General features: G+C 42.6%; 1 protein-coding gene across 8 annotated transcripts in view; it reads right to left on the reverse strand.

Annotated features, from left to right (window-relative positions):
- Positions 1–13,795, reverse strand: part of camk2d1 (calcium/calmodulin-dependent protein kinase (CaM kinase) II delta 1) — a gene marked incomplete at its 3' end in the record, with an annotated part of 161,362 nt that overhangs the window by 7,145 nt on the left and 140,422 nt on the right. For 4 of the 8 annotated variants that reach the window (XM_080519060.1, XM_080519061.1, XM_080519065.1 and 1 more), the window contains exons 14-15: positions 4,293–4,337; positions 2,359–2,407 (exon numbers count right to left, since the gene is read on the reverse strand). In XM_080519060.1, the coding sequence (XP_080375186.1) occupies positions 2,359–2,407; positions 4,293–4,337 (94 nt within the window). The remainder of the gene's footprint in view (positions 1–2,358; positions 2,408–4,292; positions 4,338–13,795) is intronic. The other 4 variants (XM_080519062.1, XM_080519063.1, XM_080519067.1 and 1 more) reach the window with 1 other exon arrangement.

Consider the following 13,795-nt stretch of genomic DNA (forward strand, 5'->3'; position numbering starts at 1 on the left):
CAATCACTGAACAACCAGTGATCAACCAGCCTGAACAACCAGCGATCAATCATTGAACAACCACGGATCAATCAGCCTGAAGGACCAGCAATATGGACACCGAGCCCACTCCTCTCCATGTGTCCGGGCAGCTCCTCCTTTATGGGCAGAGAGGTGAGGTCAGGCAGAACACCCGCTTCCAATCAAGGTTTCATCAACTCTCTGCTACAGGCACATAACTGAAATGAACACAAAGAACTGACCTGAACACATAGAACTGACCTGAACACAAAGAACTTACCTGAACATATACTGTAGAACTGACCTACATGTAGAGAACTGACCTGAACACACAGAACTGACCTGAACACACAGAACTGAAGTGAACATAGATAACTGACCTGAACACACAGAACTGACTTGAACACACAGAAATGACCTGAACACACAGAACTGACCTGAACACACAGAAATGACCTGAACACACAGAACTGAAGTGAACATAGATAACTGACCTGAACACACAGAACTGACTTGAACACACAGAAATGACCTGAACACACAGAACTGACCTGAACACACAGAACTGACCTGAACACACAGAAATGACCTGAACACACAGAACTGAAGTGAACATAGATAACTGACCTGAACACACAGAACTGACTTGAACACACAGAACTGACCTGAACACACAGAACTGACCTGAACACACAGAAATGACCTGAACACACAGAACTGAAGTGAACATAGATAACTGACCTGAACACACAGAACTGACTTGAACACACAGAAATGACCTGAACACACAGAACTGACCTGAACACACAGAAATGACCTGAACACACAGAAATGACCTGAACACACAGAACTGACCTGAACACAGAGAACTGACCTGAACACACAGAACTGACCTGAACACACAGGACCTTCACATTAATCACATGAGGAGCACAAATCTTCATGTTCGCACTCCTCCTGTGATTAATTAATCTTTGCCGGGACATTTGTAGTCTTTCCATTTTGACTTCCACAGTTTGTTCAGGTTCTGACTAATAAAAGCAGAATGGACCAGTGAAGCGTTGTGGTCTGTGCTGAAGGGAGGCGGTGGAATGGACCACTGACGATTAGCTGACTGGAAGGAATCTGGTCATGGAGTTCCTCTGCCTCTGAGTATTTTTCAAAATACCTTTGAAACTTGGTAGACAACATATGTTGTTTTTCACCTCGATGGAAGGCCTTTCAAAATACTGTTTGCTTTGTAACTACATTAAAACAAGGTGGGAAGAATGAATGTTTACTTTACGTTTAGGCTTTCTGTCTGATGTGTGAAGGCTGCAGGTCGACAGAGATGACTTCTGCTTTTAGTCTCCTGATGAACAACTTCAGTCAACAAAGAACTCAAATGTTAGACAACAACCACTGAAGTCACATTAGTCCTCTTAGATTGTTCTTCAATCAAGGCCTGAGCAGCTCGACAACAACTTTGTGAAAGATCCCGTTCATCTCCAGTCTCCACCTGGAAGCATCAACTTGTAACGTGACCGAGAATATTTCTCTGCAGGAAACCATCGAATCGCACTCGAGGCCTCGGAACACAAAACTATGAAAGTTTTGCATTTTCACTTGAGTTGTTGCCATGTGAACAGGTTCCAAGAAATATGTACAGCTTTTAGCTTAGCCATCAATCAGCTGCTAACTTAGCCATCAAATAGCGGTTAGCTTAACGTGGGGACGGCTCACATGCGCAGGTAGAGACCAGGCTCAGCCATTAAAAGCATTAGCGTAGCTCCCCTCACAGCTGACACCCCCACGGGTCGAAGTGTTGCAGAGAAACGGCAGAAGAGTGTGAATCTAGTGACAGACTGGTAAAATCATTTGGCAGTGGAGATGGCAGGATGTGAAAATGGATCAAAATGTCCACTAATAGTCATGTTCAAACAGAAAACCAAACCAAGACAGAAAAACTTCCCTTCCCACACGAAATGTCTTTTCTTGGATTTTGTGAAGTAACTTTCTTAAGAACTGTGACTTTTACTCTTCGTGACACATTTTTGGACTTATGTAACATACTCTGAAGCCACTCATAGTCTGGAAAATATGGTACCCTTGTATTTCCTCTAATAAAAAGCTGAATATCTGAATGCAAACTGTCAGTGTTGATGTGGCCAGAAACTCAAATGACCCAAAACAAACTTTCACTCTCTCACACAAGCACTTATCATTCAGTTTGGGTCAGACTGGTTATCTTCACGCGATGGAAACATCCCAACATGCAGAGTAAACAACATGGAAGACTGTTTCACCTTCACAAAGCATAAACTCAGGTTAGAGCATTAAGAAGCAAAGCCTGCTGGGAGTGTGAGGAAGCCTCCCTACCTCTGACGTCCTCGTCCTCCATGGTCGTGTTAGTGCTCTCACTGGACTCCTGTCAAATCAATGAAGAAGAAACGAGTGTGAGCAGGTAAACAGACTGAACCATCGTTTTCTGGTCTGATTCAGGTTTGATCTTCCCTTCCAAGTCAGAAGCAACAAACTGGTTTTGCTTCATCAGTTTATATTCGTCTTCGATGTGAAACTATTGCTTGAGAGGAACCTGAGCCGTGAGGTGGAACTCAGTCATTAAGTATAGATTCATTATGGCAGTAGACCGATTTGACTGGTTGAAGCTCAAAGGCCCGATTTACATGACAACATTTTCAAAACTTTGGTTACAATTTGTGTTTCCGTTTACAAGCAGTGATGCTCGTAAACACCGAAAACAACTTTTTGAAAACGTTCAGGCTTCACCTCCGTGTGGGCGGCAGAATCGCTGCTCCTGGTCACTAGTCGTTCTGCACATGCTCAATAACGCCAATCAGGACAAAGTTTCCTCCGTGGTGCCATGACTTCCAGTCCATCTTCTCCTTGGACTTGGTACTTCTTTTTTGACAGTCACCGTAATAACAGTCCAAATTGGCGGTTTTATTTTGACAGTCACCATAATGACAATCCAACTTGGTAGTTTTATTTTGACAGTCACCGTAATATCAATCCAACTTGGGTAGTTTTATTTTAGCAGTCTATATGTCAATGCTACGTCACCTCTACCAGCCTCACAGTCTAGCGTGTAGCGTTTCTCCACTCCACTATACTACTGCAGACTGAGGGACGGAGCTGCTGGTGATGAGAGGATCAGTCACTTTAATCATGTTTAGCATGTAGCATGTAGCATCGCTGGTGTGTGAGCCTGAGCCTTTAGCATATGGCATGTAGCAAAGCTCAAAGCAGTTAAACTATAGAGCCACATCAGGCGACCTGTGCTGGTGATAAAGTTGCTGGTAATGAAGTTACAGGTGTTTTACCAACTACCTTTCTTCTCTTGATATTTTTTCAGAACATAATTTACCGCAGGTATTACTTTTGTCGTTCTCATTCATATTAAAGAATCTCATAACCGTCGACGCCACACGTCGTCTCATCTCTCTTCTGCTGAAGGACGATGCCACTTAGTACCAGCCAGGTTGTATCAAGGATCTTTCAAGTACTCCATGCAGTATCGGACAGATATCTGATACTGGGATCGGCATCGGAGCTTGTCTGATCTCACAATTTCTTTATAATGAATAAACTGCTTCTATATGACAGTTCATGTGTTTTACATGAGAAAAAAATCTGTTCAAATGTTCTAAAGTAGCTGCAGTCACTAAGAGACGTATGGACGTAAAAGCGAGAAGCAATGTAGGACTTCAGTTGTTCACATGTTAAACCACTGAGCAGACGTGTGCGGGATCTACATGTCACCTCCAAGAACAGGATTGCGACCAGTTTTAAAAAGAAGCTGTCATGATGGATGTAGCGACAAACGGAGATGGCCAATCAGAACGCTCAGCGACACTTGGACACAGAAACAATGGAAAACCTGCAGTAATATGAATGTGAGGTCAGAATAAGCAGATGAAGTGATGAGAGTGATGAGAGGAACCACAGACTGAAGCTACCAACAGCTCTGGATCATATTGCACAGGTAAACACTGAGTGTGCTACAACCACCATCATGCTGCTGCGCCGGTCCACAGGATGGTGGCAGACTCCAAACATCACGTCACTGCAGGACTACTTACAATGACAGTTCTCCTCAGAGCCTGGTCTACTGCCACACATCAGAGTAAAGGACAGACGTGTGGGTGATCCTGGTGAAATGATCCCATGCAGCAGTCATGCAGAGATGAAGGTTTTCTTCTTAACGTTGGTTTAATGACCAGAGACACACGAGCATCGTCATTAGAAGCCACAACAAAGACTTGACTGCTAACGCTGCAGCATCAGAATACCTTGTTTCCATCAGCAGGGTTGTGGACAACGGTGGTTTGAGGCTCCTGATTGGAGGAGGAGATGGAGGGGCAGAACCAAGGAAGAGTTAGGAAGGAAGAATTCAGCAGCAACATTCAAAGAAAGAATGAAGGAAGGAAACAGAAGCGATGTTGAGGGAAAGCGAAGGGTTAACAATCAGAATTATCATCATCACCCACACACACACACACACACACACACACACACACACACACACACACACACACACACACACACACACACACACACACTGTAACCACACTCCCAACATCACCATCAACTTTCATTGACGTGTGCTGAAAATACGCAATAATTTCTCCGGTAACACACATCATGACGTTCAAGGTTGGGCAGTAACGGACTACTTGTAACAGTGTTACGTAATTAGGATACACATTTTTTTTTACTGTAATCCGTTACAGTACATAAAAAAAATGTGTAATCTCGTTGGAGGTATATTCGATAAAAATTGGGATTACTGAGTGGGATTACAATAGAAAATCAGATGGAATAGACTAGAAATGCAACTGTCACACGCGCCGTCCACTGGCATTGCGTATCAACACAGTGTTGTTACCTAGCGGCACTGGCGCGTTGCCATGGATTCTGCAGCCAGCTGCTCTGGTCATGGCTGCTCCAGAGAAAGAAACGCATTTTCTGGCTGGAAACTCCGACATCATTTTGTTTTGAAGTGGGAGAACCTCGTAACCTCTCTGTGCAATGCTAATGATGCTTCCCAGCAGTGAAAGTGCTGTGAGCGTCCAGGAACTCAACGTCTCACCTGAAGAAACATCGACAGGAAGGAACAAACCTGACACTGATACACACCTGGACTCTGTCAACTTGCTTTATATCTCACTAACATGTCAGAAACCTGCCAATACCAGTATTTGTGCTGATGGTAGGAAGCCATTTTCAATATGTTTAGAGGTTCTCATGTTTTAGATATTAATTGGGGCAACACGTGCCATAACTTTATTTTTTAAGTAGCGGGTCCAGCGGGTTGTTCAGTTATTATCAATTAGTGATTTATGCTGCCAGATACAACCTCTCAAACCTTTCAAACATTTACATTTAGTTCGGAAAATAAACAACAACATTAAAACCAACGAGGAAATGGGATGAGAGAGGGACAGAGAGAGAAAGGGACACAGACAGGGAGAGGGAGAGAGAGAGTTTTGAAAGAGATGAGCACATTTTCTTGAATAGAAATTGTTTTGAGGACTAACACTTGAATAATTGAAACCTTTATTTGTACTGTGGTTTTGATTCTTTAAAAAAAAATCAGTGTGAGACCCCTGATTGGTTACTGAGTTTTGATAGTTCAAAACTTGTTCTGTTAAGTGCAATTTGTATCTGCTGTGTATAAGATTTGTCAATACACTGAGCAGATGACACATTCTATTCTTTCTTGTCTTTATTTTTTATGTTTGCTGGTGAAGTAATCCAATAGTACTCTGGTACGTTACCTTTTATTTTAGTACTTAGAGTAAATTACTGATTCCATTTTTTGACAGGAAACTTGTAATTGTAACGGATTACAATTTTCAAGTAACCTTCCCAACTCTGATGACGTTATAACACACTCCATGACACCATAACACACCTCATGCCACAATATCACACTCCATGGCACCATTACACACACCAATGGTATCATAACACACCTCATGACATCATAACACACTTCATAACACCATAACTCATTTCATGACATCATCCATGGCATCATGACACACTCCATGACATCATAACACCCTTCCTGACATCACAACGGACTTGATGACATCATGACACAGTCCATAATATCAACACACTTTACAGCGGTGACCCTTGATTTAGAAAAAAGTTAAAAGATTAAATTAAGGCTTCAGGTTCTGGACAAGCAGTTACTAAAAGACTGTGACGACATTGAAAGAAGAAACCTTGAATTCAAAGTTTCCAGGTCTTCCTTGATTTTCCTCAATTTGAATATTGGATCATAGGAGCTGCCTTCAGAATCTGCAGTGTCTGTGTTTGCTGGACTGGCTCTGCCCACACATGCCCATTTTGGGAAGTGGACGAAGTACTTCCTTTTTTTTTTTCTTTTTCCCTTGTCCTGTTCGGCAGCTTGGCTGCACAGACAATATGATGAGATTGAGAGCTTCTGATGTCAGAACAGTTTTTGCTCTTGCAACAGGAAGAGACTAAGAGTCTCCCCATGTTGCTGCCTTTATTAGAAGTTGGCATGGCTGCTGTACACGACCGGGGGGGAAACGCTCTGTTTAATTAATGTGGTTACAAACATCTTTGGATACGGCCGATGAAACTTGATCAGATTGAACTTCTCAGTTTTAACAAGTTAATTTGGGAGTCAACAACATTTTGAGAAATACGACAGACGACCTCACGACAAAGCCTCAGGAATAATTAGACCTCTTGTTTTGTGTACTGGACACTACTATGAAATGCTTTAGGGCATTTATTAAGTATTAGTATCAGTACTTAAGCCATGGAGCCTTATGGAGCAGTACGGCAAAACGTAACGGGAGCCAAATCCAATACCCGTTTTCACTACAGAAAGGAGCTTAAAAAGTAGGCGGGCCTTAGAGCTCCGCAGATATGTGACGTTACAACAGTCGTCTTAGCCAGGCGGCAGATCTGGACCTTATTAATCCTCTGTTGTTGTTGTTTACATTCTCCACTTTGCACTAATTGTTTTGTTAACTTTTATTTTTTGCAGCCACATAGCTGCAGCTGCAACTTCCGTGTTGGTTAGCTAAAGGTTATTACTTGTAATTGTACTGGTGGTATCAGGGCGTCTCTGGCATCGAGTGATCTTGCTGTTTGTAATTTTCTTGTTTTTCAGTGAAAAGCGTCGGGGCATCGTTTGAAGAGGAATATATACTCTCATGAAGACTAAACTGTGTACAAGTAACTACTCCTGAAGTTTCTGTCCAGTGGTCCATTAGATTACGTGGTATTCTTGAAGTAGCGCTCAATTTAAAAGGTTTGAGATGATTCTTCAGTATTGACTGACGTCCTCAGCATCTCTCCAGCCTCAAACAATCGAGTTGTGGTAGAATCTAAACTCCAACTAGTTTCTATCACTAGCGTCCCACAGCGACTCATCCCTACCCTCAAGGGTTCGGCACCATCCATCCTCCGCTTCTGCAGTGCAAGACAACCACAGACACCACAGCCAGATTTGAGCTGCACATTTTCACACACAACAGAGTCTCCCTTCGCCTTTCTGTTCCTGTGAGAAGAAAGACTGACCAAGAAGGGAAAGTATTGAAAAGGCTGCAGCACCACAGAATGATCATCATCAACACCTGTTCAGTAAATGGAATCTACTTAAGAGCTGCTGTCAAACTATCCCTCATCCAGTCACATTGATGAAAGCACTTAGTTGGTGGAAACAGACCATGAGGGGAGTTTGCATGAGAAACTCATCCTGGTGACTGAGCAGATGGAGAGGAATTTCCTGCTATCAGCAGCTCAACACTATCACTATGCTCAGACTAAAAAGTGTTGAATAACCAAACCAGTGTTTAAAAAGGAAATACCTCGATCGTAGAGCTGAGAAAGAAGCTCACTTTGTGGTGTTTTGCTTTTTAAATCTGAGCAAAGGAGCTTGAACCCCGGGTTTATTCATGAGAATAGGCTGCAGCCACATCAACAACTTTAAGTGGCTTTTAATTCAGATTCAGATTCAGAAAACTTTATTGGTCCCAAAGGGCAATTCATTTGTAGCCAATCTTAAAGCAGAACATTGCACAAACACATCACAAACACTCACTGTGTGTCACTTCCAACAGAACGGACAATAATTGAATTTAAGAGGACCCGTTACAATACGGTCTATGTTAATTAAACACACTCCCTTCAGAATTTAACAGTACAGTGACAGAGGGGACAAAAGACTTGGAAAAACGATTTGTTTTCCGAAAGGGTACATAAAAACAGAAGGCATGAGTGAAAACTCTGAGGACAGAGGATGGAGGTGCTGACCCAAGATACATTTAGCCTTCTTTAGAGCCCTCTCCTTCCATAGGGACTCTAGGTCTTTTTGTTTAACGCCAATGATTTTAGAGCATATTTTGACGATGTTTTGCAGTCTATTTTTATCTTTCATAGAAAAACACTTGAACCAGCAAACAAATGAAAAAGTTAAGAGACTCTCTATGAAACAGCAGTAAAAGTTGCAGAGAATGCTTTCATTTACATTAAAAGAGTTTAGTTTCCTTAAAAGATAGATTCTCTGCTGACCACGTTTAAAAATAGAGTCTGTGTTTGCTTCGAACCGCAACTTGTTGTCAATCTAAGAACCAAGATATTTGTACTTTTCCACCACTTCAACCACTTCCCCATGAATGTCACTGCTACCAAAAGGGGGCGCTGTGGTGCGTCTAAAGTCAATGACCATGTCCTTGGTTTTGGAGACGTTTAGATCCAAGTAGTTGCTGTCACACCATTGGACAAACTCGGTCAACGCAGGACCGTGGTTCTTTTCAGATCCCGAAAGTAAGGACACCAAGACTGTATCGTCTGAAAACTTGACCAGGGACCGGTTTTTCTGAGTGACCCGACAACTGTCCGTATACAGTATGAACAAGAGGGGGGACAGGACACACCCCTGAGGAGATCCGGTGTTTGAGCTTGACGCTGGGGACATCTGACCATTCACGAGCACTCGCTGGGTCCTGTCCGTGAGGAAATTTAAAATCAATAAAAGAAGCTGGTCAGGCAAATTAAAAACAGTGGCCAGTCTTTCAATCAGGATGTGGGGCTGCATCTTATTGAAGGCAGAAGAAAAATCCGCAAATAAAACGGATTAATTCTCGGGCTGCAACAACGAATCGATAAAATCAATAAAATTTGATTATTAAAAGCGTTGGCAACAAATTTCATCATCGATTTGTTGTGTTGCGTGATTTGTGTGCCACTCGCCATGTTGTAGAGTCGTTTACTTCATCTTCAGAGCTTTGTCAATGCTGGCTGACCGAAATGAAGTTAAAAAAAAGCGAACAGAGCGAGGCAGAGGCAGAGCGGAGGCGGTACAATAGAATCTGTGAGCAGCGACCCTTTACTGGGAGGCATGTCACTGTTTAAAGGGTCCCTGAAATAATTCTATTAAAATACACCAGTATTTAGCATTATTTTTCCCCCTTTCGAATGATATATGACACACCAATGACAATCACACCACTATCTTGCTCTTGAGCGCCGAACGTCTAAAAATGCCTTTAAATCTCCCGCCCTGTGAATCTGACCTAGTTTTCCCAACTTGCCGTAGTTTTGCGCTGTGACGTATGAGGAGTTATTTACTTCCGCCCACAACAGCTGATCGTAGTGTCTTGTTTACATGTGCTCTGCATTATCGCGTTATTTAGCAGTTTTTTAGAGTCATGCCTAAGCTTTGTGTTGCGGCTGGGTGTTCCCAAATGCCCAGTCCGTCTGTAAGTGTCCATAAATTCCCAAAAGATGAAACTTTGAGGAGATTATGGACAAAACAAGTGCAGCGCACTCGCTCCAACTGGACACCAACAGAGGCCTCCTATCTCTGCAGTCAACATTTCACGGATGACTGTTACGAAACAGCACCCGCAATCCGAGAGTCACTTGGTTTTGATGTGAAGAGGAAACGTATCCTGAAACCTGGTTCTGTCCCCACCATTTTTAAACGGCTTTTTAACGGATTTTTAAACCCAACTTTCAGTAAGTCTTTTTAAAACCTGCTAAAACTTAAGACAAATAGACCAATAAACTTTGCAAAACACCCACTCTGACACAAGGGTAAATACCCGGTCACACACAATATGTGCACACGGGTAAATACCCGGTCACGCACAATATGTGCACACGGGTAAATACCCGGTCACGCACAATATGTGCACACGGGTAAATACCCGGTCACGCACAATATGTACTCACGGGTAAATACCCGGTCACGCACAATATGTGCACACGGGTAAATACCCGGTCACGCACAATATGTGCACACGGGTAAATACCCGGTCACACACAATATGTACTCACGGCTCAAACATGTATGGTTGAACGCCTTGATTTTCTTCTAATTCTTCCTCCGATGATTCCTCTCCTTCATCTTCGTCCAAAACCAACGATACGTCACTTAAATCTTCGCTAACATCGCTCCTAGGTGCTTCTGTATCGCCAAACCCCTCCATTCTTCAATCAGCTGATGTTGTTTTGGCTGGGACATATAACCCCTCGTACGTCATATCCGGTCTAGCTCAGGCGGCTCACATTTATGGCCCGCAAATATACCGTCGTCTGCTGCATCATGTAAAGTCAATTAAAAGGGTCGGAATTCGGACTTTTATCTGGGAATGTTATATACCTTTCGAAAGCATATTTATTCTTCTTTCTAAAGATGAAATCTGAAAAACATTTCAGTTACCCTTTAACACATATTTGACTGTTAACACACCTAATGAGAACAACCTGCCTGATGAGGACAACTGACAGGTTTTCCTGGAACATTTCAAGCTGAGCGACACAAAAATAACCAAAATACTGATTATTGGAATATACATACGGTTGGGCCCGGAATCCATGCTCTCCTACAAGCAGTTCTCCCCCAAGAGTACAGGCTGCAAGAACAATGGTAAGGTAATAAAACCGCATGGGGGGGAGGACAGCGTTGGAAAAGCCCTATCATTGGTCGAACCCAACCCGGACACAGCAGGTGTCCGAAATGCAAACTTGGTCAAATCCAGCGACCAACCAACTGCCCCCCGCTTCTCAAACTCGGTCTCCAAGCAGGGAGCACGTCTCTGCAGCACTGGGAGGCCAAGAGAGCACAAAGTGGACCACATGAACCAAACCAAGGTTCAGCCCGCTGGCGAGCAGAACACACCGTTTGGACTACACTTTTCCTCTTTTCCCTTGTTCTTTTTGTGGATCCTGGGAGCCAGACGCGAAGCCACATCTTCAAAAAGACCAGGCCGTGCCCATGCTCCCACAAAGCTGCAAACCCGATGCTTCCTTGCAGCGAAGCAGGGCGTCCATCCCACAGACGGTGCTGTACGACACAGTGCAACGGAACCGTAAGAGAGCTTTTGTCTGGGCAGCGTCGCGAGATTAGCCTGAAGCTAACCTGCAATTGAGCATCTGTTGTGTGTGCATGTTTTTGAGATGTGATTTATCGCCTCCTGTGAAGCGCCTCTCCTAAAGTTTGACTTTCCCTTTCCAGCAGAGAAAATAAACCCACCAAGAGCCTCCGATCTGGTCCCACCAAGCAAGGAGCTCATCGAGGATATATACTAGTTTTATTTTGACATTTCATTGTATTTTGACCAGAAGGTTTCATTAAAATTGACTTTATGTTGAGATTGTGATAATTTTCAGTACTAACTGTCTGATCTTGTTAAAATAATGACATTCCATACACTGTGACCACGACAAATAAAAACTTTGAAGTGTAAATTTAAAGGTTATTATAGCAATATTTTACCAGTCTGGTCCACTCAGGATGAAACTGGACTGTATATAGTCTCTGAAGTACATACATTAAATCTTATTTAATAACTATCTTGTATACATCTTATATACATGTGTATATATGTAGATATACACTATATGTATTTGCATTGGGTCAGTTATGTGCTTTTATATAATCATAAGATATTTGGTGTTTGGTTCGTTCAATATCAACTGGTCCTACAATTTGAAATGTTTTTTTTGTTTTTAACAGGTTCATTGAATAACTGAAATAATAATCGACCGATTAATCGATTATTAAAATAATCGTTAGTTGCAGCCCTATTTAATTCAGATTCAACCTTTCTCCCCTCCTGAGCTGCTACCTGATGGTCAAACACCGTCAGTGGTCAAAATTGGTGAAAACGTCACACACTGGAGTGAAACTGCGTTCCACTGGTATTCTGAAGGTTTCCCTACTTCGTTCTGGAGCTCAGCTACTCTGAAGAGCCGAGGAAAATTCTCGAACCTAGAACTTAAAAAAAAGACTTCCAGGTTCTGATGCTGGACTGAAGGTCTGATTCTGACTGAAGGTTCCAGGTGGCTCAGTTCAGTTCTTTGTTTTGAGCTGCACGATCAGCTGAACACTACCACGTCTCTAATGATTTATTCCCTCAATTTCATCTCGTCATCTGTTACCTGGAATATTGAAGTTATTTTGTCATTTTCAGACACGAGACACACAAAACACAATCCGTTTCCTCCAAGTGTTTGAAAATATCTGTGTTCAGTTGTTCTCTCGAAGATAATTTTCTTTGAAGTTAAATAATCTACATACTGAAATCGTGAACTTTACAGGTTTTTTTTGGGGGGGGGGGTTTCAGAAGAGTTTGGTTTCCTGCCGGAACAGCATGAATCCTCCCATTAGACGTTTTCATTATCTGGCCATAAAGCTGGAAATGTTGGGATGTCTTGACAGACAGGTCCCTTCCCTGTCTGCTATTAAAACTATCACAACCAACTTTTTCTCTTTGGCCTTCCACTTCATGTGAGCTGTTGACTTTTTATCCCAGGTGGTTTTTACTTGTGTTTTTAATGTCTTATCACCCATATTTTTAATTCCTTTTAGAGTGTGAACTCTTACATGTAATTTATTCTTTGTCGAGCTCCTTGGTCCCCTGCAGTGTCTTTAAACATGCTTTATAGATAAAGTTTGATTGTACTGACATTACATTTCCAGTAAGAGATCAGTTCAATCTGGAGCCTTAGCCTGTTTTCAGTGGCGGCGTCGACTGGTGTGTGACTGGATGAATGTGACGAACAGAGTGAAGCATGTTGAGGTTGCTGAAGCAGTGAAGATGAAGGTGACGCACATTTGGAACCAATGTTGGCGATTCTCCCTTCGTCCGGGTGTTGGATCAATAACTACACCCTGGAAACTGAAACTCCACTCCACATGTTCCACATGTTACTGAAGAAATTGAAAATGTTTGACGTTTGTGGACAGAACATTTACCCATGGACCTATAAAATACGATTCATGGCTTATAAAGCACCTTTTTCCAGAACTTCCAACAGTTGGAATAACGTTTGAAGACTATCCACAATCCAGATTCATCCAGTCTGCTCCTGAAGATGTTTCTCCTTTAATATCAGCCTTCAGAAGGAGAGTGAAAACAAGTTGTTCATTTTCCACAGCTGACGGCAGCAGAGACTCGCTCTTTAGATTCATCCACCGGCAACACTCTGCTTGGCGTCTCTGTGGCCTCAGTTCATCAGCAGGTCCAGGACTTAGTTTAAAACATTTCAGCCTTTCCTGTCTGGACCTGGTCTGGACCGATAAAGAAAACCTAAAGCACTTTGTGGGACTGTGTAGGTTCCAAATGAACCAACTGTGAGAAGAAGACGGGAGCATCAGCGTCAAACTGTTGTCTTCCGCTTTAAACTCTGGAAGAGTCCATCTGGAAACTAGAAGTCCTTTGTCTTTAAATATTCTGAACTCTGACTGACAGCGCCTCAATGTTCATTGCTGGATCAAATCTTTAAGTAAATATGA

This window comes from Blennius ocellaris (genome assembly GCF_963422515.1).
Source record: "Blennius ocellaris genome assembly, chromosome: 23".
In the NCBI taxonomy this organism is placed as follows: domain Eukaryota; kingdom Metazoa; phylum Chordata; class Actinopteri; order Blenniiformes; family Blenniidae; genus Blennius; species Blennius ocellaris.